Source organism: Myotis davidii, unplaced genomic scaffold (genome assembly GCF_000327345.1).
Source record: "Myotis davidii unplaced genomic scaffold, ASM32734v1 scaffold129, whole genome shotgun sequence".
Taxonomy (NCBI): Eukaryota; Metazoa; Chordata; class Mammalia; order Chiroptera; family Vespertilionidae; genus Myotis; species Myotis davidii.
In genome coordinates, this window is record NW_006383019.1 from 1445392 (window position 1) to 1466031 (window position 20640).

Sequence of the window (20640 nt, forward strand, 5' to 3'; positions counted from 1 at the left end):
CTCCGGGAATCGAACCCGGGACCCCTCAGTCCGCAGGCGACGCTCCATCCACTGATCCAACCCGGTTTCGGAACCCTTAACATTTTTGAGTTTCCCACGGAATTGAGGGCCACAGGCCTGGCTAGAGAGAGGCAAGGAAAAGCAGCCTTCCTTTTCACACAGGCAGCCCAAGGAAATGCAGGTGCTACACTTACGAAAATGAAATAGATTTCCAAAATAAAAATACACTTGGGCGCTGGCCGGTTTTGCTCAGTCATTAGAATGTCAGACTGAACGCCAAATAGTCTTGGGTTCGATTCCCAGTCAAGGGCGTGTACCTCCGCTGCAGGCTCCAGTCAGGGTTCATGCAGGAGGCAACCAATCGATGTGTCTGTCTCTCTCTCTCCCTGCCTTCCACTCTAAAAATCAATGGAAAAAATATCCTTGGGTGAGGATTAACAACAACAACAACATAAAAAGTCCAGAAGGAAATACATTAACATGTGAACAACAGTTGTCTTTGTGTAATAAGATTATGAGATACTTCTTGCATTTTCTACACTATCAAAAATGAACATGCATTACTTGAATGATGGAAAAGCTGGCAGAGTTTTTTTATTTCAGATGCTTCCCACCGCTACCAGTTAGCACTGGAGGAGGAGGCCACCAGGATCTCACCTGAAGGGTGCTGTTAACTGTGGACAGTGGGACTGAGCCTCCCACTAGCAGTCAGCAGTAGGGGCCTCAGTCAATGGGCAACATCAGTTTCGAGCTGCTGACTCTCCGTCTCAGAGGGCACTCTACTCAGCAGCAGTGGGAGGGAGACGGAGGAAGAAACTTCAACAGAACAAGGCCGCACACTGACTCCGCCACCGGAGCCCGGGGCACGCACACTGCACTCGTCAGAGGCTTCACTCCCCAGTGACGCTGGGGCCTATCCCAGAGGTTCCCACAATTTGCTGACCTGTGGCCCACGCTTCGGGGCAGGTGATACATTAAACGGCTCCTGGGCAGACAGCTTGAGAGCTGGTGGCTTAGGGAAAAAAGCAAGCTGGCTAATGAGGAATAGCATCTACACTAGTAATAGAGGAATAGCAAATTGTCCTGGATGCAGTCACAATAACAGTAACAACCAACAGTAACAACCAAACAGAAGGCTGCGTGGGGCGACCAGGCTGGCAGGGGGGTTAGTGAGGGATGACCAAACGACTGAACAGCAGGCTGTATGGGGTGAGCAGGCTGGCAGGGGGGTTAGTGAGGGATGACCAAATGACTGAATAGCAGGCTGCATGGGCAACCAGGCCGGGAGGGTGGGGAGGCAGTTAGGGGCAACTACACTGGCAGGGCAGGGCAGTTAGGCACGGCTAGGCCAGCAGGGGAGGGCAGTTGGGGTCAACCAGGGCTGGCAGGCAGAAGCAGTTAGGGGCAATCAGGCAGGCAGGCAGGCAAGCAGTTATGAGCCAGCAGTCCTGGATTGTGGGAGAGATGTCCGACTGCCAGTTTAGGCCCGAACTCACAGGGGGTCCCAGATTGGAGAGGATGCAGGCAGGGCTGAGGGACACCCCCCACCACCCCGTGTATGGTTTTCATGCACCAGGCCTCTAGTTTATTACTAAGCAATAACTACAACTATGAATTATACTACTGCTAAACTCAACTTTAAAGCATCAAGAAAATACACAGATATGTATAACTAGAGGCCCAGTGCATGAAATTCATGCGGGGGATGGGGGGGGGGTGGTCCCTCAGCCCAGCCTGCACCCTCTCCAATCCAGGACCCCTCGGGGGATGTCCAACTGCTGGTTTAGGCCCGATCCCTCTCACAATCCTGGACCGCTGGCTCCTAATTGCTCGCCTGCTTGCCTGCCTTGTTGCCCCCAACTGCTCCCCTCGGCTGGCCTGGTTTCCCACAACTGTCTCTCCCCCACTGGCCTAGCTGCCCCTCACTGACCCCCTGCCAGCCTAATTGCCCCCAACTTCCCCCCTGCTGGCCTGGTCACCCCAATTGCACCCCCAGTGTGGTCACCCCTTCTAATTGCTCGCCTGCTTGCCTGCCTGATCACCCCTAACAGCCCCCCACTGCTGGCCTGACTGCCCAACACAACCTGCTTGTTCAGTCATTTGGTCATCCCTCACTAACCTCCCTGTTGGCCTGGTTGTAGGCAGCCATCTTGTGAGGGTGTGAGGGTTAATTTGCATATTACCTCTTTATTATATAGGATGTTTCTATATTGTGGGGGAAAATAACCTACAAAGTAAATTTTCAAAAGACTAATGCTCATGCCAGAGGTGAGCACATCACATAAAAACATTCTTCCCCCCAAAATTAGGTTTAGCAATTGCTCATGCAGTAAGGGTGTGATGAACACCTCTCCAGGGTCAGGCCTGCACACAGCACAAACAAGGCTCCCGCTCCTACAGTGTGTTTCAGCACAGTGAGCCTGAAAATACAGGATCTGCCAACTTCAGAGGGTGAAAATTACTCTAAGACAACAGAATAACCTGGTACAGAGACTTTATCTAATTACTAGAGGCCCGATGCACGAAATTCGTGCCAGGGGCTCGGCCCTCACAGCCCAGAAAGTCATCTGGTCTAATTAGCATATTATGTTTTTATTATTATACTCTATTTTCCCATACAAAGAGAACTCTATCTTTAGACCTTCCCTCTCACTTTTATTCACAACTTTTGTAACTGCCCCCTTAGAGCTGACCACTTGAAATCAGCCACTATGCAGCCATGAATCAGAAACTGCCCAGCAGTGGGGCTGTGTTATAGAGCCTGACTTAAACTCCCCTTTTCCCTTTTTCATACCCCATTCTTGACAGTTTGTTAAAAAAATAGTTTACCTACCTATACTACAAAGGACACTTTAAAGACAAATTGATATATTCATAACTTCAATTTTCTATGGCGCAAGTCAACATCAATCATATAATAATGATCAAAACTGCCCTAATTAGCCCTGCGGGTGTGACTCAGTGGCTGAGCATCGACCCATGAACCATGAGGCCACCAGTTCGATTCCAGGCAGGGCACATCCCCGGGATGTGGGCCTGATCCCGTGTAGAGGGCATGCAGGAGGCAATTGATGTTTCTCTCTAATTGATGTTTTTATCTCTCTATTCCTCTCTCTTCCTCTCTCAAATCAATAAAAACATTAAAAGAAACCCTGCTCTAATCAGCACTTTTGATGGTTGTGTTGCAATCTGATATCATACTCTCTGACAATCAGGGCTCCCTGGGATCTGGGTTCCCATTAAGTAATCATTGAAACAGGAATTCCTGCTTTTAACAACCATGAAAGTAAGAAAAAGAGCATCACAGAGACGGACCCCCCACAAGCATAACATTTCAATAGGTGTACACTGTATGTTCAAACAGTTTGTAGAACAATTTAAAAACTACTTTTTTATTTTATATTTTTACTGAATTCAGAGAGGAAGGGGGAGGGAGAGAGATAGAAATATTAATGATGAGAGAGAATCATTGATCGGCTGCCTCCTGCACATCCCCCACTGGGGATCAAGCCCGCAACCCAGGCACGTGCCCTTGACCAGAATTGAACCTGGGACCCTTCAGTCCACAGGCCAACGCTCTATTCACTGAGCCACACCAGCTAGGGCAAGAACGAGCACGTTTAATGTTTAACTCTTGGACAGATGTGCCAATAAAACTGCCACCTCCCAGTGCCTGTTGGCATCACTGACCCACTCCCTCTGTGACCCTATTTTCCCCGTAAAGACATTAGCTCTCTCCAAAGCCCAGCATCTGCTCTGCCCTGGGACTCACCGCCTGTCAAAGAACATATCTGCTCCAACAAAATGGGGTGTCAAAAGAACCCCATCTCCTGCCCAATTTCTCGTCTGCACCCCTCAGAAAACAATGCCACGATGCAGCCCAAAGCCAAGTGGGAGGCCCTGAGGGGGGGGGCCGTCCCTAGGCGTCATGATACCAGGTAACCGCCTCGCCAGCAGCCAGCAACCACCTCTCAGCCCTCAGCATGTCCACGAGCCCTTTCCTGAGTGGTGCCCCTCAGCCCAGCACCTCAGAGCTTCCCTCCCCTCCACCTCCCGCACTCCCCAGAGGCCTTGATTGGCCCAGGCTCCTCTAAGACCACACCCAGGAGGGCTTCTTCTCCTTTGTTGTTGTTAATCCTCACCTGAGGATATTTTCTCCACTGATCTTCTCATTGATTTTCTACACACACACACACACACACACACACACACACACAAAATAAGGAAGCAGGTTGTTTACCACGGCAGTAGAAGTGATTTTTTTCTAAAGATATGGATAAACAATGTGATTTAACAGCCTTTGAACGTGGGACATAGACTGAGTGGCCAGATTATGATGACCACCCCATCAGTACTACGTTGGGCCACCTACTGCCTTCAATACTGCAGCGATTCTTTTTGGCACTGACTCCACGAGATGTTAAAAGGTGATGCGAGGAACCTGGCACCATGCACTGTCCAGTTCTGTGAGATTTGATGGTTGTGGAACCAGCTGCCTGATGGCTCTTTTAACTTCGTCTCACAAATGCTCAATTGGATTGAGATCTGGTGATTGTGGGCTCCACCTGAGCAAGGTAAAGTCTCCCTCATGTTCTTGAAACCACTCCTTTACAATACGAGCACCGTGGCATGGTACATTGTCTTGTTGGAAGAAGCCATCTCCATTGGGATCCTCCATCAACAGGATAGGATGAACTTGATCAGCAATGATACTTAGGTATGTTGTGCTATTCAGCCGTTGTTCCACACGAATTAAAGGGCCCAAATCATGCCAGGAAAACATGCCCCAAACCGTAACACTGCCTCCACCAGCTTGAAGTGTTGTACTCATGCATATGGGGTGCATACTTTCATGCTGTTTCCGCCAAATTCTCACTCTGCCATCTGCATGATGCAACTTGAAACGTGATTCATTGGACCACATGACTTTTTTCCAATGCTCGACTGTCCAGTCCTTGTGTTCCTGTGTGAATTGGAGACATTTTATCTTGGTAACTGCAGACAGCAAAGGTGTTCGAACAGGCCTTCAGTTTCCATATCCCATACGATGCAGTGTATGGCTAATTTGCCTACAAACGTCAGGTGGTCATAATAATCTGGCCACTCAGAGGGTGTGTTCATTCCACATTCAATGGCAAATCGCGTTGTTTACCCATATCTTCAGAAAAAAATCACTTCTACTGTCGTGGTAAACAACCTGCTCCCCTATTTATAATGGTCTGGCCCTCTAGCAACTTCAGTGCGAAATTATAGCTAATTTGCCTACAAACGTCAGGTGGTCATAATAATGTGGCCACTCAGAGAGTGTGTGTGTATGGATTTCAGAAAGGAAGGGAGAGAGAGAGAGATAGAGATAGAAACATCAATGATGAGAGAGAACCACTGATCAGCTGCCTCCTGCATGCCCCCTACTGGGGATCGAGCCCGCAACCCAGGCACGTGCCCTTGACCGGAATAGAATCTAGGACCTTTCAGTCCGCAGGCCAACACTCTATCCACTGAGCCAAACCAGCTAGGGCTTTCTTCTGGGTCTTGGCTGAATCTGCCTTCCTCGAGGGAGAGAGGGAGAGAGGGAGAGAGGGAGAGAGGGAGAGAGGGAGAAAGAGAGAAACATCAATGTGAGAGAGACACATGGATTGGTTGCCTCCCGCATGTGCCCTGACCAGGCCAGGGATCAAATCTGCAACTTAGGTACATGCCCTTGATTGGGAATTGAACTCGAGACCCTACAGTAAATGGGCTGATGCTCTAACCACTTACCCACACCAGCCAGGGCCCAGAAAGGCTTGAGCCACATGCTGGCTAGGTTTGATTTTTGTTTTAAAGCAATTAATATTTCCCCACATCCTCAAATTTTCAAACACACTTATATAAGACTCCCTTTCTCAGATGCCTGATTCTTCGGACATGCTCTCTTGCGTGTGTACACGCGCTCCTCTGCCGTATGCGGGTAGAGCCGGTGCCACGGTGTCAGTCACCCCTGACGTCCGGTGCTGCAGAGACCAGCTTTCCTGGAGCCCCGGAGGGCAGGCTGTTTCCAGGGCCTTCTCAAACCCACGTGGGAAACGATGCACACAACAGCCTTCAGAATCTCTTTAATGAGTTTAAGAATGTCTGATCTCCACAGGGAGTGGGAGAGCCATCCACCCCTCCATTCCCGGCGAGAGACTGCGTGCAGACCATGGGATGCAGCCAGGATAGAGAGCCCAGTGCTCCCGCGAGGGCCTGGGCTCAGGGCCTGCCTCTCCTCACAGGGAGCGCTTGGCCTCCGAGGACCTCATCTGGATCCTGACTCTTGTTCAGCAACTAAAGAGAAACTGTCCTTTTTGGTGCTGGTGGCTGAGAAGTTCAAAGTCAAATCTCCAGCAGTTATGTGTGACCCTGGCCTTGTCTTATTTTCTTATCCTTATTATCCTTTTGCCCATTTTTTTCCTGGTATCTATTTAATCCTCTGACACTGCCAACTGCAATGCTTTCTTAAATGAAATAAACGTGGCGAATCACTGCCAATGGTGCGCAAGGCGACCGGCCCTGTGTGCAGGCTCCCGGCCCCAATGGAAGCCTGGCCTGAAGGGAGCACTGACGACCCTGGGAGCAGACCTGACCCCCGCCACGGACGGCTTCTCTGCACCGGCCAGAGTGCTGAAGGTGTCAACCGAGCAGGGGTTCATCAGGGCAGCTTGCGAGACCGGGCCACAGATGGCAGCACCCACCCCATGCAAAGCACGCCACTGCCCACTGGGTTCTGGGGCCTCAGGTTGGTCCTCATCAACCTGAAGGAATCAGAGAGCAGTGAGGATTTCTAGCCTCCCCCTTCCTTCCACTTCACCTTTCCTGAGAATGGGAATGCTGACACCCAGAAACCCAAGGCCCCAGCCACAGGGTCACAGTCACGGTCACGCTGCAGCAAGGCGAGTGCGGGCCTGGCTGGGACACTGACGCGGGAGCCCACAAAGGGAGATGAGGCAGTGAGTGGGCCTTTTCTCCTCTCATGAGCCCTCCCTCTGTGGGGGCCAACCGAGGCCCAGGAAGGGGGCGAGCATCATGTCAGAAGACAGCAGCAATCTCTACATTCCAGGCTTCCAGCTTGACTCACAGGGACAATTCTCCCAACCCGTGTGGGGCCTTTGATATGGGTTCCCGCCACCCCAAGAACATCTACAATTTTCCCACAGCCTAAGGGGGACAGGTGGGCTGTTCGCTCCATACAAGCTGGCTACCCTGTCTGGATTGTCTTAGGCAAAACCCAACCCCTCACAACCCGAGAGACCACCTCAGGGCCCCACAGCTTCACCTGCACAGCAGTTCTGACTACTCCCCATGACCAAGTGAGGCAGCCAACACAGGTGGGCCCAGGAGCCAGCCTCGATGGGGGGGCAACCAGGAACAATGAAACCATGTGAGTGCAGGGGAGGCCAGAGTGCAGGAGGCACCTTCAGCCCGGAATGCTCCCTACGCCCTAGACTTCTCAGGCCTCCTCCACTTCTCCACCTGCGAGCCCGCTAGGCACATCAGCATGTCCAGAAACAGTCCCGCTCTGCTCACACCTGCTCTTCTAACAGCCGCCCTCTCGCCAGGGGACAACAGTCATCAGAGCTGTCCCCTGGTCCAGTCCTGCAGCAAGTCTCATCACTCTTATCCCTCTTGGTCACGACACACCCAGACCTCCACAGCCCCCCATCAGATCGAGGCACATCGTCTCCCACCTGGATGAGGGCAGTGGCCTCCTGACTGGCTTTCCTGGGCCCACTTTGCTTCATACATAGCTGGAGGGTCCTCCTGAGCCTTTTCATCCCTAAATCGGATCAAGTCCCTCCTCAGTTCCAAACCCACCCATGCCTCCCCAGCTCACTGAGTAAAAGCCAAAGGGTTTGCAATGACCCAAAAGCCCACCATCAGTCTAGTTAGCATACGGCGCAGGACAGCATAAGGACAGGCAGAGAAAGAACTTAGACTTTTATAGCAACTTGACATTGCTACAAACCGAAACACTGATACAAAAGTACCAGTCTGAGATGGATTAGGGATGGAAAGAACTGTTCCCTGCCTGATTCAGTTTGACAAGTGGACCTACCCCTTCTCCAGGCCCGCCTCTGCTGTATTCCCACCCTGACCTTACCCACCCCTCTCCCTCACCAGCTCCAGCCACACTGGCCGCCTTCCTGTTCCCCTTCCTGCTCCACAGACACCCTGAGCAGATGCCCACCTCAGGGCCTTTGCACTGCGGCTCCCGCCATCTGCCTGGACGGCCTTCCCAGATGTTCAACAGCTCCTTCCTCCTCTTCCTTCAAGCCCTGCTCCAGCATCACTTTCTCAAAGAGGCTTGCTCTGACACCCTCCAGACCACCTTCCCTGTTCTTCAGCCAAGGCTGGGCTGTTGTGGGTTTTGTTTGCTGTTTTACCAAGCACTCACCATGTAACAGGCTGAATAATGTCTGAGGTTTATTGTCTCTCTTCCCATTAGTAGTGGCAGGGCCCCTGCCTTGTGCTTAGCATAGTGCTTGGCACACAGTGGGAGCTGAATACATAGTTGCTGAATGAACAAGGAAACGTGGGAGCCGGAGTGCAGCTGGGGCAGGCTTCACCCAGAGAGGTGCCCAAGGCAGACCTCAGCAGGCTCAAGCTGGCAGGGGGCAACCAAGGACCACCAGGGAGGGACTGTCCGCCACGCCAAAGGCTGAGCGGGGCCCTCTGGGGACCCCTGGGATCCAGAGGAGCTTTCTGAGATCAGAAATCAGAACCTGATGTATAAGGTGGGGGGAGGGGGCGGATAAGAATGGGGAAGAAGCCAACCAGGAAGCTGGCAGGGAACTGAGGACATGGAACCAGAGATGAAGGACAGCACTGGAGAGGTTTCTGAGACGAGGCCTATAGATGTCTGTGGGAGGAGAGGGAGGGAGGGCGCACAGGGAGGGGACATGGGTATGGTAGGAAAAGGAAGCTCTCCTCAAACGACCGTGATTACTGGGGGTGCGAACAGCGGCCACCATGCCAGAGCCTCCCCACAAAGGGGTCTTCTCGCAACTGCCTTCCCTGCATCCGCCCTGGTCTGCACCGTGCCTACTGGGCCTCCCCTGAGGGGTCTGGGTCCCAAGTGTGCTCTCACATGTCCCCCTGAATCCCAGCCTGCACTTCATGAGCCCAGGGAATGCTGGTTCTCAGTCTGACTTCTCCACTGCTGGGTTCCAAAGCAAGGCTGCCACTCAGCACTTCGCCAGGTGCTAAGAAAGAAGAGACAGGACTCACGGGACAGCCCTGCCCCCACAGCCCTGTCCTGGAGCGTGTGAAGTGTAGAGAGGGATGCACACACGGTGAAGCATGACACATGACACCATGTAACACCTGTTCGCCCAAAGCTCATCTAGGGTGGGAGAAATCCTCAAAAAAATAAATAAAACTCATTTTATCCTTAATTCCTACCAGAGCTGAAGGAGAAGAGAAACCCACCGGGGCAGCATGCCCTGAGCACCTTGCCAGATATGCGGGGCCCCCGTGGTGGGAACTGCAGGGCAGAGGGGCGGCAGGCAGATGGCCTGGGGGAGCAGGGTGTCTGGTCCTGGCAGAGTGGGAGGGGGGAAGGAGCGTGTCAGCCTGATTTTGATGCCAGGTCCCAGGAGAGGCAGCCGCCACAGGAGAGCTGGAGGGCCAGTGAATACAAGCTGACAGAGACTCACCAGAGACCTGCTGGTTACTAAATGGTAGAACCTGGGGAACACAAAGGGAGATCCTGGAGTTCTGGGCGCTCGGGGCCTGCGGGAACGGCCCGAAGGTCTGGTGGGAGGCAGCCTGAAGCTCAGCACACTCGGAGCTCCTGGGGAACACTGTGCCATGCTGGCCCTCCTTACAGAGCCCTCTGTAAACGGTCTGAGGAAGATGGGGGCACAAAGGAAAACGTCCCAGAGCTAAATACAGTGACCACACAAACGCCCACATCCAAACGCTGCAGTATTAATGAGGCAGGAATAAACAGTCCCTGTCTCCAGCCTGAATACAGGCTGGCCACACCTTCCTGGAGGCTCACAGAGGCTCTTTGTTGGCACCCTTCTAATAAAGCTTTCTTCTCTGTGGCAGGGCCCCACTGGGGACCAAGGGCAGGTAGATAGCATTTTCCTGTAGGCAACAGCAAAATCTGTTTTCGGTTGAACCTGCAACAGTTGTTGTCTCTGACCAGGATACATTATTAATTAGTCAAAAGAGAAGCCCCATTTTTAATCACCCATTGAATTAGGTATCTTCAAACACTGTGACCTAGAACCGACAGTACAGCTAACTCTCTGTTCACCACTGTAATGGGGATCTTAGGAAGAACAGCAGTTAATTGAGAAACAAAAACAATCCCATTTTGTCCTCAGGAGGCTCGTGTCACTGCATCCAGGACGATGGCTTCCAGCGACCACCCGCCGAGCCCCTGGTTTGCCACCCGGAGACGTAACCACACCTTCCCGGCTCAACAAGCCACGTGGTCTGGCCTGCACGGCACCTGGGTCTGCAGGCAGGAAAGCCCTCCACGTTCTTCAGGGCACGGGACACAGGAGCATGGACAGCCGCCCGTGCCTGACCCAACAGCAGCTCCCCTCTTAAGCCGTGGGCGGAATTTCTAGCAAGTGACCTGAGGCAGCATGAGGGGAGCACGACCAGGACTTGAGCTCCTGGGGGAGAGGAAGAAAGGGCCCTGGGTCTCCTGGAGGCTGGGCCACGAGTCCAGAGGACACAGGGAGAGAGTTGGCTGTACTGACATGACACGCACCCCCCAGCAAGCTGCCCAGCATTTCTAGGAAGGAGAAACCAAACTGCCGTCCCACCTCGGCCTGCGCGGTCACAAGTGAGGCAGGGCTGGGACCAGTCACCATTTGGGGGGGAGGCCGGCCCCAGGTGCGACAGGAAGGGGTGATGCTGGCTCAGCGGCTGCAGCTCCTCGCTCTGACCCAGCGGGACCCCCGTGCGGTGCTGGGAGCACAGCGAGGTCTCGGGCGCTGTTGGGCAGGGACATACACACACACACAGAAAAAGACAGGCCATTAGAGGGAGAGGGAGTGGCAGAGGTTCCAGCGGAGGCCAATGCCTGCCTGGCATTCTCAGAGGCAGTGAACAGCCTGCTGACCCACCACATTCTGACCCTGAACATGCTGCTCAAGCTCAAGCCCTGAGGGAACCAGAAACCGTCGAGCTGGCAGCAGCAGGCAGCCCAGTGTCAGGCCGGCAGGACCCGTGGTGAGAGGCCCCACCCAGGCACCCACCTGCCCGCTCCATGACCTCTCCCCTGCTCCTGGAGCATCCCACACACAGCACCAGTCCAGCCCCTCGCTCTGTAGCCTCTGGCTTCTTGGGAACAAGGACTGCGAAGGGCAGGTAGAGAGAGGAGCAGCTCCCTGTGGCCACACAGCACAACGACAGCCACTTCCCAAGAGGAAGCCAACGGGACTAGAGACCAATTCAACCCACTGCAGGTCTTTCTGGGGGATGGAGACAGGTAACTTGAGAGAAACAAACAACTTCTCTCCTGAAGGGCAGTCTTTATTTTCTGGGCACCCTAGCCTGGAAGGAGACCTCTGGAGATGCAGGTTATATTTTTTCCAAGATGCAGGCTTTCATGAAAGTCACAACCTTTGCTTAAGCAGAGTTCAAACTAAGTGAGGAACTGACGGGACAAGAAAACGCTAATCTCTCCCAGCTTGGCAATAATTTACAATTTCTAGAGGCAGGGCGTTTGACTTTACTATGCAAATTTCCTATTTGACACATGTCTCAAAATGCTACCGGTGGCTGTGCAATGTCAAATTGAAACCTGCAAAAAAGCAGGAAATGTTAGCAGACCACTGATTAAGCAAGGGTTGGCGGGTTTGTCAAAATACAAACAACTTCCTTTAAAAAAAAAAGCTGACCTAAGTGTTACTGATTCCAGAAAGAAAGAGTATGGGGACCTATACTTTTATTTTTGCATCCTCCACTGCAGCCCACCCCCAGGCCACCGGGCCACCTGTCTCTACACCGCACTGTGAAGGCCAAGGAGCGATTCCTGGGACCTTTCAGTGAGCAGCCAGGATGCCACACTGTTCACAGCGGCCAGCTTCCATCAGGCCCAAACTCCACTTCTGTTCCCTGCCAACTCCTCTGAACACTGGGCCAAGGGTGATCCGACATGCAAAACGAGGACACAGCCCCCCAGTACAGGCCCGGCCATGCCAACAAAGCACCACGAACTCTCATCTGCAGGTGGGAAAGGAGCCGCTGCCCACAGGAACACCTGCGGAGGCCTTGTTTCAGTGACACAGAGACATACCATCTCGTGCCCTCTGATGCCAAAGTAGAAAGTACACTGAGCCGGTCAGGAGACCTGTAGCCCAGTCATTAGAAAAACAATATGAGACTAAAGAAACAAGATTATCCAGAAAAAGCACCTGTTTCCTCCCAGCTACCACGTACAGTCAACGCCCCACTGGTGTGTGCAGCAGGCAGCCCTTCACTGCGGCCCTTCCCACGAGGAAAGAGGAGGCCTGCCTCCTCCCCTCTGCCGAAGGCAGTCCTGCCTAGATGTACAGAAGCAGACGCAGAAGCAGAGGCTCTTGAGACACTGGAGCCAAAGCAGTCACAAGCCGAAAGCCCCTTTGTCACAGTAACTCAGTGCCGACAAGGGAATACTGCTGTCTGGGCGGCCAGAAGCTGAGATGACGCACCACCTCGCTCAGCCCAAGGGCCCCTCCCACCTGCTGCCCAGCGCTACTGGCAAAGGGTGAGGCACATCCCTACTACTCACAGCCGTGGTAGGAGGCTGGCGACCCCCCAGCCTTGCCGTACTCCTGCTCCGAGTAGGTGGTGGAGAGGTTGGGCTGGCTGGAGCCGCGGCCAAAGGTGATCTGGTTGCTGCTCACACCAGTGGCAACCTGGGCCATGCGCTCTTTGGTTTTGAGGGCCTGGACCCTCTCAGCCTTCAGCCGCTCCTCGTCCTTGAGGAGGGCCACCAGCTGCTTCGACTTCTCACGCACGTTGATGCCCTGGTCCTTGCCGTCGCGGTCAATGTACTGGAAGTCCTTCAGGGTCTGGATGGCAAAGATGTTCTCTCGGCACTGCTGGGCCACCCGCTCAGAGCCCGTCTTGATGAGGTAGTCCAGGAGCGTCAGGGCCTTGTACACGTGCCGCCAGTTCTTGCCGTGGTCATTGAGCCGCTTCCACACCATGCTCATGATCTCCGAGAAGGCCACCACATTGTAGGTCAGGTCCGCGATCTCGGTCATCAGGGAGCTGGACGGGCCCCAGGGGTCATTGGAGGTGGCTTCCCGCACTTTTATTTCGGCTTCTGAGTAATTGTTCACAATGTTTTTCATTTGCCGTCTGATTGACGAAGTCGTCATCTTTATTTTCTTTGTAACGGACGTACAGCCCTTCAAAGAGAGAGACGCTCCTGTCCTGAGCAGGCTCGCCCCGTGCGAAGGCTCAGTCTTCGTGACAGACCTGGAGCACGGCCCCCAACAGTCATTTCTGTTTCCTCTGCTGGAGACTCAGCCCTGAGAAGCTGGAAGCCATGACCTAGAGAAAGAAAGACAAACACTCACTGTGCAGGAGCGCCGTGACAGCAGGCAGCTTCAGGGCAGCCACTCTGTCAACAGCAGGGATTGGGGCATGTCAGGGGCACACTGGACATACTCCAGCCTCCCGAGGATGAAAGAGATCCCATCTCTCTCAAACGGAAAGATCAGTATGACAGGTTAAAAGTTAAGCCTTTGGAAGAAAGGAAGTAAACATTATGATTATTTTCTATTTTCAAAATGCTTCCATTGAAATGGCTCTTCTATGGGTTGTCTTTTCATTGCACGGCAAAAGCCAACTGCAGAAGCAATGTTGGGAAAGGTTGATTGTAAATTATCTTTGGGAATAAGAAAGCCTCTCATCTCAGTATATCTTATACACAAAATTACTCTCTATACCTTTAACATTTGGCTTTGGTCCACATGCTTCAAACTGCCCAGGGATTTCTCCGTGAGCAACTCTTTTCTCCTGACTATAACGGCTGCCAACTACTCTTCTAGAGCATGGCTAGACTTTCGAGTCTGCAGCATCTGGCCCGAGCTGTATAATGCAGCTCAGAAATAATCTGGTTCTAGCCCAACCCCCTCATTTCCAGAGGAGAAAACTGAGGCTCAGGGTTCTGCATGAACTGGCTCACCCAGCCCTGTGCCACAAACATGTCTATTCCCTCTCCAGAAAAGAAACATTTACTGAGCTAGAGTGAGAACCATGTCTCCGACAATGGGCACTGGTCCACAAGGTTGGTGACCCATTAGTCTTTTCACCAATGAATACCCAGCACCTAGTACTGTGCCTGACATCATTTAACCCTGTTGAATAAATTTATGAAACAGACTGAAAACAATGTCCCTTTCCTCAGGAAGGCCACAGTCTGCCAGGGGAGGGAGCAGAGGGGATCTGAAATGCAAAGCCAGAGCCACCACTTCAGCTGGCTGTTAGTGCTGCAAAGGCAGGCACGGGAAGGACTTTTGCCAGAAATTACCCTCAGTATGGTCTTCAAAGCTGAAGAGACCTGAGGGGATAAACAGGAAGTAGTGACATAGGTTACTCCTCATTTATAAAATGAGGAAAAGTCCAGGAGACTCCAGGGACTGCCAGACAAAGCTGCCCATCACCCACTGCCCCGTCCCCAACCACCCACTGCCCCATCCCCAACCTATGCCTGCTGCGCCTCTCGGGCCAGGCTGTCTCACTTAATACTCATGAAAACCTTCTGGGTAAAGATTGTTCTTCCCCTCGTACAGATAAGGAACCTGAAGCCTGGAGCTGACTAAGGCCACCACCAGGCTAGCTCTCCTCTCTTCTCCCCTCCTCATGCCCTTACTCTCTATCAAGCTGCTGCAAGGCTTCTGCCAGACAAACAATGCATGACCCCCACCTTTATCAAAAGCCTCAGACAGGCAATGGGCAGCCAAAAGAATAAGTCAACAAAAGATGTGGGGTGGGGGAAAGCCAGAGGACATGCAATCAGCCATCACTCATCACATGCTGCAATACAAATAAGAAAGACAGCTCGTAAAATCTCACCCCGGTGACAATCAGTACATCTGCTCTGGCTAATGCGACCTCTCCCTATGCTCCAATGTGACAAGAGTTCTGCCTCCACAGAACGGAGCTCCAGCTGAAGGCAGGGATATTGTGCCTCTCCACTACCTGGTGGCTCTCCCGAATCTGCTCAGGCTTGCCAAAGGACCAGGCATAGAAACTCTCACAGTGACCGCACACTTGATTTTAATTGTTTTCATTCACAGCAACAGTCGGTGCTGGCAGAGGTAGGGTGGGCCTCGGAAAGAAAAGAAGACTCTGATTTTTAATAAGCATCTCCCAGACTAAAGCACACACGTCAAAATCAGCAGTAACGTTTGGAGGTACTTAATACCCAGGGGCTGTGCGATGTGCCAGGAACATGGCACGTCCTTTGTTATTCCATCTGGCGCACAGCAGGTCAGACTGTCCCACTTCTCAAGAAGAAGCAGGTAGAGCTGGGATCACCTTCCTCCAGGTATGAAAGCAGCTTCAGTAAAGCATGACAGCAAGCCATCCTGGAAAAAAGGCCCCAAATGGTTGACAATATAATGAAAAACACACAAAACACCACAATTTCCTGAGGGAGACATGGTACGCTGGGCTCTGCTGCCCTTCTCTAGTCCTGCCACCTTGGGGGGTGGACCAGAACAGCTGGACCTGGCGTCCTCCCAGAAACACTAGGGAGAGGCCACGAGGCGCAGCCAGGGCACCCCAGAGTCTCCCAGGCCTTTGGTAGCAAAGAGAGGGCAGAGTGCCTGTGAGCAAGGGTCAGGGTGCTCCTGCTGACAGACAGGCTGGGAAGAGAAATGGGCTGCAGACCAAGGCAGGGCGGCCCTCACAGGCTCCACCTGCAGAGACATCTGTTAGCAGTCTCTGAAATAGGCTTCAAGGGGGGAAAAAGCTAATAAAATGTTTGTTATATTAAAATATATATAATGCCATTTTCTTAAAGCTATAGACAAGAGCCACTTTCAGGACTAACAAATGGTGGGAAGGCTGAGATCTGGAGATAGGAAATTCCCTATAGGCCTGGCATTGCTCAGTGGTTTGTATTTAACCTATGTACCAGGAGGTCAGGGTTCGATTCCCGGTCAGGACACATGCCCGGCTTGTGGGCTCGATCCCCCGTAGGGGGCGGGCAGGAGGCAGCCGATCAATGATTCTCATCATTGATGTTTCTATCTCTCTCTCCCTCTCCTTTCCTCTCTGAAATCAATAAAAACACATTTTAAAAAAAAAAAGAAATTCCTGGTAGGATAAAACACCCAAAGGCACCTTTGAGAAACTATTTTCATGGCCAAATGGGTTACACGCCTCACCCAAGACTTTGCAGATCAAAACTTCCAATTCCGCCCTGGCCAGGTGGTTTAGTTGATCAGAGTGTCATCCTGTACACCAAAAAGTTGTGGGTTTGATTCCAGGTCAGGTCACATGCCTAAGTGGCGGGTTCGATCCCCAGACAGGACGCATACAGAAGGTAACCAATCACTGCTTCTCTCTCACATCCATGTCTTTCTCTTTCTCTAAAAATCAATTTAATAATATCCTCAGGTGAGGATTAAACACACACACACACACACCAAAAAGCCTTCCAATCCCATCCATAAGAACCTGTGACACGTGAGAAGGCTGGGGGACCACAGCAGCGCCAGCCTGGCTCAGCTCTCCGAGGCTCCTCCAGGCTGAAGACTGGACCCCTGTTCTGTGGCTCTGTCGCACTTGTCCTACTCAGACCTCCGTTTTCCCATTTTTAAAACATCACCCTCTCAACCTCAGATTGGGCAGTAAGTAAACACCTCCCCCTCCCCAAAAACATCTGCCAGGTATCTCCTCCCAAAAGCCAGCCCCAAACACACACCATCCTCAAATACACACACGGTGTTAGTTCCAGAATCTGAATTGTGTTTCATTCTCACTCGCTTTTGAATGAATATTTCCTCCACTTTCCAAACTTGTCTTCTCAATTTGCCGGTTTTCTTTTCTCCAACTTGCCGAGCCTGAACTAATGTACATGCAAAAGTAACTAAACGGGGTAATTCGTTACCTTCTGGGCTCTTCACTCAAGCGTACGGGAATATGATAAGTTCACAAACATGCAGCCATTTATTAGGACCTCCAAGACAGATATGGGGAGGGCAGTGGTGGGAACACTGTCAAAACAAGAAGGGAAAATAAACTTTGTAAGATAGAGACTAAAAGAAAAAAGTAGCAGGACTCATTTTCATAAATTATATGCTGACAATGGAAGGGACAAATGCCACTAAGGACATCAGGAACTAGAAATGCCTTTAGAAATATTTCTATTGTGGACATAGGGGCTACATGCTGACCTGACCAGCTCGGGGAAGGCCCGTGTCGCGGTCTTGCAAACCTAAAGACCTAAAGTCACCACAAAGGATGTCTGAAATTAAAACTTCAACTAAAAGCAGTGATGGTGGGTAGTCATGTTCTAGGCCTGTATTTTCCCTGACAAGGTCAATTTTTACCTTAACCGAGCCTCCTGTCTTTTTGCATTTATGATAACACACCTATGAAATGTCAGAGTAACTTGTAACTCCCGCCCCTCTCCGTTGGGAGACAACCAAATGTACCTGGGCACCAGAACAGAGACCATAAATCTTTTCATTATTATTGTTATCGTGTTAATTGTTGACTGTTAACTATCCTGCACCACCTAAGGAAAAGGAGCATGTGTCTATCATTTTACTTTTTATCCACTCTCCGCTTTGCTTTCTCCTGCCTCCCTAATCTGTCACCAGTGGATTTCATGTGACCCACTTATGTCTCCTCTTTGGATCGCAATGTATAAAACAAGGTGAAAAACTGCCGTTCTCCGGAGCACTCTCCCAATTCTGCTTCTCGGCAACTGTCGACAGTTTGACTCAAATAAACTCACAAAAATTCTTCACAGGTTTGAATGTTTTTTCATTAACACTATTATCAGGAATTACTAGAAGGATTTTACCATAGTGGTGAATGAAGCGAGTTTACACAATTGTTACAACTTTAGATTGGGCAGTGCGCATTTCTGCCAGGTCTTCCAAAAAGCCCTGGGGAGCTCTGGAGACTCCATCTCAAAAGCCACAGACTATTCACTTTGGGACACTGACCTTTCTACAGTTAGTCCCCAGGACTAGGGAAGGTTCTTAAAGCCAAAGAATCTTTACTAGAAATGGAATCTGTTGTTTCTGCCTGTGCAACATCCATTTGCCTTATCTTGTAAAGAGGGGAAGTGACCAGGAGCAGGCCCGCTCAGACCCCATCAGTCGGAGCACCACCAGCCCCCAGCCACAGTGGCCAGATCAGGGGCCGACTGACCATCCAGACTGGACCTCCTGCAGACCTACCTCTCTGGATGGGCTCTGAAACTACTAGGAAGCCAGCAGGTTGCTGAGCTGCTGGAAGCCACTACAGGGCCAGGCTTTACCTAAGTCTGAAGATGACACAGAAGCAAGCAAGCAGCCAGAAGGAGCAAGACAGACCATCCTTTGAACCTCTCCTTGGACCTCTCAGCTGCACAAGCCCACTTGTAACCAGCAGCAATGCATGTTTCTATCACCTGCACCCCTGAGCTCTGTGCAGAGCACCCAGGGAGGAGGAAAGCGGGCAACAGCCAAACAACAAACACAAATGGAGCACTGACTGCCTCCAGAGCCTCCAGCGGGCCGCTGCCCGAGTGTGGGGAGCAGCCAGGCTCTCCTGACACACCTACCCATGGCCCAGGCACCCGGGCAGAGCTGGGATCATGGCACTTTTTGAGAGTGGCTTATGATGGTGCCCATCAAGGAACAGCTGAATCACCACGTTTGCAGGGTCAAGCTGGGGAAGAAAAATTCTGGCACTGAAAATACAAGAATTCAAAAGACAGTGGAGCCTGAAAATAGACTAAAAATCAGCAAGCAGAAGAAAACTAAACAAACAAAAAATTCCAAGGCTAGAATAAGGCCCCTAGCCTTGAGACAAGAAGAATTCCATTAAAAAAATGTGCTTCCAGAGCTGGCTGGGGAAATTCCTACTACACCGAGAGTGCCCATAACAGGAGAAAAAGAGGCTTTTCCGGCTCAGAGCAGCGCGGACGGCCCTGAGCAGAGCCCGCGTGTCTCTCTGCTGCTCTGCTTCTGTGGCGCCCGGCAAAGGCTGGTGTGGGCCGCGAAGGTGTGCACCCGACCCAACAAGACATTTCGACAGTAGCTTTTCAGGGATCAGGATCAAGCCCAGCAATAAGGGAACAGCAATAATCGTCTCTCCCTGCCTCCAAACCTAACAGTCACAGGTCAGTCAATATTGACTGTAACAATCGAGTCATAATCAATAAATACTGCTGAATGAATTGAACTGAAACTTCAGCCCAGATAGCAGTTCAAACTATCTGTCTGGCAGCCTCTTATGCTTCGCATACACTTCATTTTCCTCAAGGCAGGTGACAGGGAGAGCTGTGGGGAGGGCACGGCCCCCTTCCTGCTTCCTACAGCACTGGGTCCACTGACCACACACACCAGAATCTCCTGGGGACACTATTCAAAACCCCAGGCACACAGTAACTGGGGACAGCATGTAGGGAACATAACACTCCTACCAAGCTCCCATGATCTGTGGGCATATCAAGGTGAGGACCACATGTCACTATAGGACACACACATCAACATGAAGTCTGAGAATACTCTGCAAGCCTCGATTATCTGGCTTTCATTTTCCTGTGCGTGCAGCCCGAGTGAGGACACGTTTCCATCTTCCTACAGGAGAAAAGGGTACCACGACCATCACAAGGAAGCTCAGCCAGCGGGTGGCTGAGACCTCAGCTCACGTGGCCGGCCCGAGCTGACTCTCCAAAAGACAACAGTCCAGTCAGGACAATATGGACAGCTGCCACATTCTTGCCCACAGTAGTCATTTCAGCCTCCAGAGAAAGGACTATTATGGCTCTGCATCAGCCACGCTAGCAATAACAGAGCTTATAGCTACTACTCATGCAGGCGAGAGAATGAAGAGGGGAAAAATCCTTTACACACACCAGAAAAACAGTAAGATTCAGCCAAAAAAAGAAAAAAATGTCCTCTTCACTAACTGAATGGGGATCCAAATTTCAATGGCTTCTTGTTGGGTAGAGAATCAAACTGTTTATCACTATCCAAAAAGTGGGCTTTAAAAAACTGCATGTACATGCATAAAAAATTTCAAGGAAAACCCAGTATTTAAGACTTGACTTGCAGACAATAAAGCAGGTAAACTGTCCATGCACTCTCCTCTCTCCCTTCCAGGGGCGGAAGAGCCCGAGCATTGGTCAGGTGGAGACGTGGAGGCCGGACTATGAGGGGTTGACCAGGTAGGAGGCACCCTGCTCCCATGCTGGACAAGGCCACCCTTCACACAAGGCAGATCTTCCCACAAAGAGCCACCTGGGCAGCGCCTCCCAGGACCCAGCAGTCGCAGGAACAAGCACAGGGCAGTTCAAAACAGGTTTCTGACACCTCCTGTTCTCCATTTGTCTAAAAGCAGAAACCCACTACTGAAAACACACATAAGGAATTCCAATTTTCTTCACCAGCGTGCCTGACCATTTAGTTTCCGGAACAGCAGCCTACACAGGTG

General features: G+C 51.5%; 1 protein-coding gene across 3 annotated transcripts in view; it reads right to left on the bottom strand.

Moving 5' to 3' along the window:
• The window catches only part of EPN2 (epsin 2), a 44692-nt gene extending 27484 nt beyond the window's left edge, over positions 1–17208 (bottom strand). Inside the window, exons 1-3 of one of the 3 annotated variants that reach the window (XM_006779296.2) lie at positions 17096–17208; positions 12755–13524; positions 10803–10973 (exon numbers count right to left, since the gene is read on the bottom strand). In XM_006779296.2, the coding sequence (XP_006779359.1) occupies positions 10803–10973; positions 12755–13349 (766 nt within the window). In that variant the 5' untranslated portion in view covers positions 13350–13524; positions 17096–17208. The remainder of the gene's footprint in view (positions 1–10802; positions 10974–12754; positions 13525–17095) is intronic. The other 2 variants (XM_015558372.1, XM_015558373.1) reach the window with 2 other exon arrangements.
• Between the last annotated feature and the right edge of the window lie 3432 nt (positions 17209–20640).